The 3840-nt window shown below is 38.0% G+C and overlaps 1 protein-coding gene across 1 annotated transcript in view; it reads left to right on the top strand.

Annotated features, from left to right (window-relative positions):
• Positions 1-24: 24 nt before the first annotated feature.
• Positions 25-3840, top strand: part of LOC106937991 (uncharacterized) — a 13539-nt gene continuing 9723 nt past the window's right edge. The window contains exons 1-2 of the mRNA XM_015019781.1: positions 25-393; positions 2559-2900. Coding sequence (XP_014875267.1) covers positions 252-393; positions 2559-2900 — 484 coding nt within the window. The 5' untranslated portion in view covers positions 25-251. The remainder of the gene's footprint in view (positions 394-2558; positions 2901-3840) is intronic.

The following is a 3840-nucleotide window of genomic DNA, read 5'->3' as shown; positions in this document are numbered from 1 at the left end:
TTTATTTTAATAAACTGATTTAAAACTTGTCCTTTATTTGTCTTCCAGCCTCTCAGGATTCTTTGGCTGTGACTGTGGAGGTTCAGGAGGGGGAACCGTCTGTCGTTCTGCCCTGTCAGATCAGCAAAACATTAGAAGACATTGTTACAGTGAAATGGAGTCGCTTTGATCTCAATCCCAACACTGTCCATCAACGGGACGAAGCAGACGACCTACAGGGACAAAATCAGGTTTTCAGAGAAAGAACTTCAATGATACCTGATGCTCTGGACTCTGGTGACTTCAGCCTCACTCTGAGAGAACCTCAACTTTTAGACAGCGGCATCTACATCTGCAGCATGACTGAGAATCAGGAGGAAACAGCTCTGTCTGGCGTTCAGCTGCATGTCAAAGGTCAGCTACCTTTCACACCTCCCAGTTATTAAAACCAGTTGTTTCCTGGTTTGTAATGTCTAATAAATAATCTTGGTTAAATATGGTCACTCAGCAACCATTGAGCTGATTTATGGTCAGGGTTTTGGCAAATGATTTTCATGAAATAAAAAACATATCCGAGTAAAAAATATGTTTAACTGAACAGTGATAAAGTCGAGTCATCAAGCTGACTGAACTATGTTTCCTAAAACATTTTTTATATAGATTTTTTTCAGTTTTCAATAATTATTCAATGACAGATATCCTGTCCTGATAATCATCCTGTAGTTGGCAGATAAACTAATTCAACTGTCAGAGTCTTCATCATCTATTAGTTAAATATCTCATCACTTCCTTATTTGTGGATTCAACTTATTTTTGCTGAAATGTATCAGATTCTACTGGTGGGAACTTATTACATGGAGACATCAGCAGTAAAGATAACTGATATAACCTCCAGCTCCTCCCAATGACATTTATTTACAGTCCAATTAGGTTCTAGTTGTGATAGAAAACAAAGAAAGCAGGTTTATCTAACGAGATCCAGCTAATGATATTAAGTTGCTGACTTCAGACTCATTTTGAGCAGAACCTGAACAGGGTGGAATAAAAGAGAAGAATATTGGTTTTTACCATGTTGGGGGAAAAACCCCTAAAGTAATTCTGTAGGCAGGGAGCCCAGTCCTATCCAAGGTACCTGTTAGTTTAGCTAGGCTTAATGTAAAAAGATGTTATAGATGAGGGGGCGCTGTTCAATCAGAGCCTCTCTCTGCTGTTCAGTCTCAGTGGCCTTGACCAATGTGTTGAAATACCTTCTTCAGGTTGGCAAACTGTGTAATCCCCACACTCCAGTTGTACCAAATGTACTGACTGGAGGGGAAAAAATAATAGTTTAATCAAATACAAATAATACGGTTGTTGGCTAGCAGGGATAGTCTAAAGCAGTCTTTCTCAAACTGTGGTCCCTGGACCACTGGTCCATGAGGACCACTAGAGGGCGCCGCTAGTGGTACTGCATGTAATTACTACCGTTTATTTGCCATGCTGTGAGCTCAAAGTGTGACGCTACAGCTAGCTTACCAAAGGACTGTGTTAAAAATAATAATGGAAAACTGGCTTTAGACCAAGTCACTCAAAATGAAAGAAAAGCTTCAGAAACCGGTGGAAAGAAAACAACTCCAGGACTATTTATATGATCAGAGGAAGCAGAATCACAGTTGCTGACTGTTGATGTGTATTTCACTAGCGACTGGATTCCTTTGAACGGCTCTATGGGGTGAGCGGTAGGACTCGTCTCAGTTAGTGAGAACTTTTCTATGTTTTTCTGACTTTGCTTGCTTATGATGCTCTGCTTACACGTCTACAGCTATTGTTGTTTTTATTTAATTAGAAATTATAAAATTAATTAAATACTACAAATAAGTACAATTGATAGTAATTGATGGATTGTTTTTGATAGTAAAGGAAACTTTTATTATGTGTTTGACATCATTGGAAAGCTGACACTTTCAGAATCTGTAAATAACTCAAAATCCCCAAGTAGACCTGTTTTTTGTCGTGGCCAATCACATTTACCAAATAGCACCACTTTTCTCATTAGGATGAACAAAGAAAACCACAACACGAGTCAAGAGATGAATATTTTAATTTCTGGGTTGCATTATATATTAAGATGTGTCATCATGGGGGCAATTTCAGGTTAGGTGGTCTGTGACTGTTTGTTAAACGATCCTCAGCCTGAAAAAGTTTGACAAACTCTGGTCTAAAGGAATCCAACAAATAGGAATCAATACTAATGATGACATTACCACTCCAATGCTTACAGTAAGCTGGGGCGGACGGGAAATGTTTTGTTGTCGTTGAATAACAGTTGCATTTCCAAAGGGCTACTGTTAGCCTATCAACTGTTCTTCACATAACAATTGATATGCTGAAATTGTGAAAGTGATTCTTTTTCTGGATTTCATTAACTGGAGTTTTTCCCTATTCCGTCATAATAACCCTGCCAAAAGTAGTAATGTAGCAAACTGGGAGCGTTTTGTATTATGTAGTTAAATGGTTGAAAGAAAAGTGTCTAATATTTAAGTGTATTCATTTTAACACACTGATTAAAAAACATTTATTCTGTCTATTTGTCCTTCCAGCCTCTCAGGATTCTTTAGATGTGACTCTGGATGTTTATCAGGGGGATTCATCTGTTGTTCTGCCCTGCCAGAGTAAATCATTAGAAGGGATTCTCATCGTGAAATGGAGTCGCTTTGACCTCAATCCCAACACTGTCCATCAACGGGGAGAAGGAGACGACCTACAAGCTCAAAATGTTCTCTTCAGTGGACGAACATCAATGAGGTCTGATGCTGTAGATGTTGGAGATTTCAGCCTCACTCTGAGAGAACCTCAACTTCTAGACAGCGGTGTCTACATCTGCAGCCTTCGTCAGGAGACGGGAGAAGAAATGCTGTCAGGCATTCAGCTGAATGTCAGAGGTCAGCTAATTAGATGTACCCACACACATGCACAGTATATATCCAAAATTATTGTGTAATTAATCATTTGGGTCATAACCAATAATTGATTTCAGATCTTTCAATCACTTGTTTTGCTGCAGGTATAAAATCCAGCATGTAAACATTCAGGTTATAACAAACATTAGCAACAAGACGCTCTGAGAAGCTCAGTGGATTCTAAAGTGGCATCTTGATAGGATCTAATTCAGGTTCAATTCAGTTTATTTATAGAGCACCAAATCACAACAAATTCTGTCTTTTTGTGTTTTTTGCAAAAAAAAAAAAAAAAATCAGTCATACATACCAATTCATTCTGGATATTAAACAGTTCATTAAGTTCAGTTTATTATTCAGATTAGTTTAAACATTTTCTTTCTAAGGAAACCCAGCAGATTACATCAAGTTACTGACAGGATGAATCTGTGGAATGAGTCTGATATATTCTCTCTATTAAATGTTTTACTTTAGTGATAAACTGAAAGAGACTAAGAATGACAGACAGCAATATGTACCGATAGATCAGCAATCTAAATGTTTACAACACAAGTCTGGATGTCCAGATATGAGTTTTGATATGGATGTTATGAACAACACATCATGATTTTCTTATGATTCTCCACTCTTGATGGTTTATGCTTCAGTTGTTTTATGTCTTCCAGAGATTGTGAGCTAAAGGGCTTTGCTGGACACCAGCATGATCACACAGGGTGAAACTGGTTGTATTCATCCTGAAGTGACATTAGAGATGTTTGCTGAATGTGTTGAGTCAGTTTTCACTCTATTATTGAGTGGTTTGCAGAAGTCTGGACCAAAGTCATGAGTCTTAGGATCGAGTCAGACTGGAGTCACAAATTATAAAACTGTGAAATTGACTTTCACACTAAAATCTCATGGCTGGACTTTAGTTTCAACACTGATA

The sequence above is a fragment of the Poecilia latipinna genome, unplaced genomic scaffold, assembly GCF_001443285.1.
Source record: "Poecilia latipinna isolate Pla-1442-1.1 unplaced genomic scaffold, P_latipinna-1.0 Scaffold2482, whole genome shotgun sequence".
NCBI lineage: Eukaryota > Metazoa > Chordata > Actinopteri > Cyprinodontiformes > Poeciliidae > Poecilia > Poecilia latipinna.
Note: the sequence above shows the minus strand (reverse complement) of the source record. Positions and strands in the feature narration are given on the sequence as shown.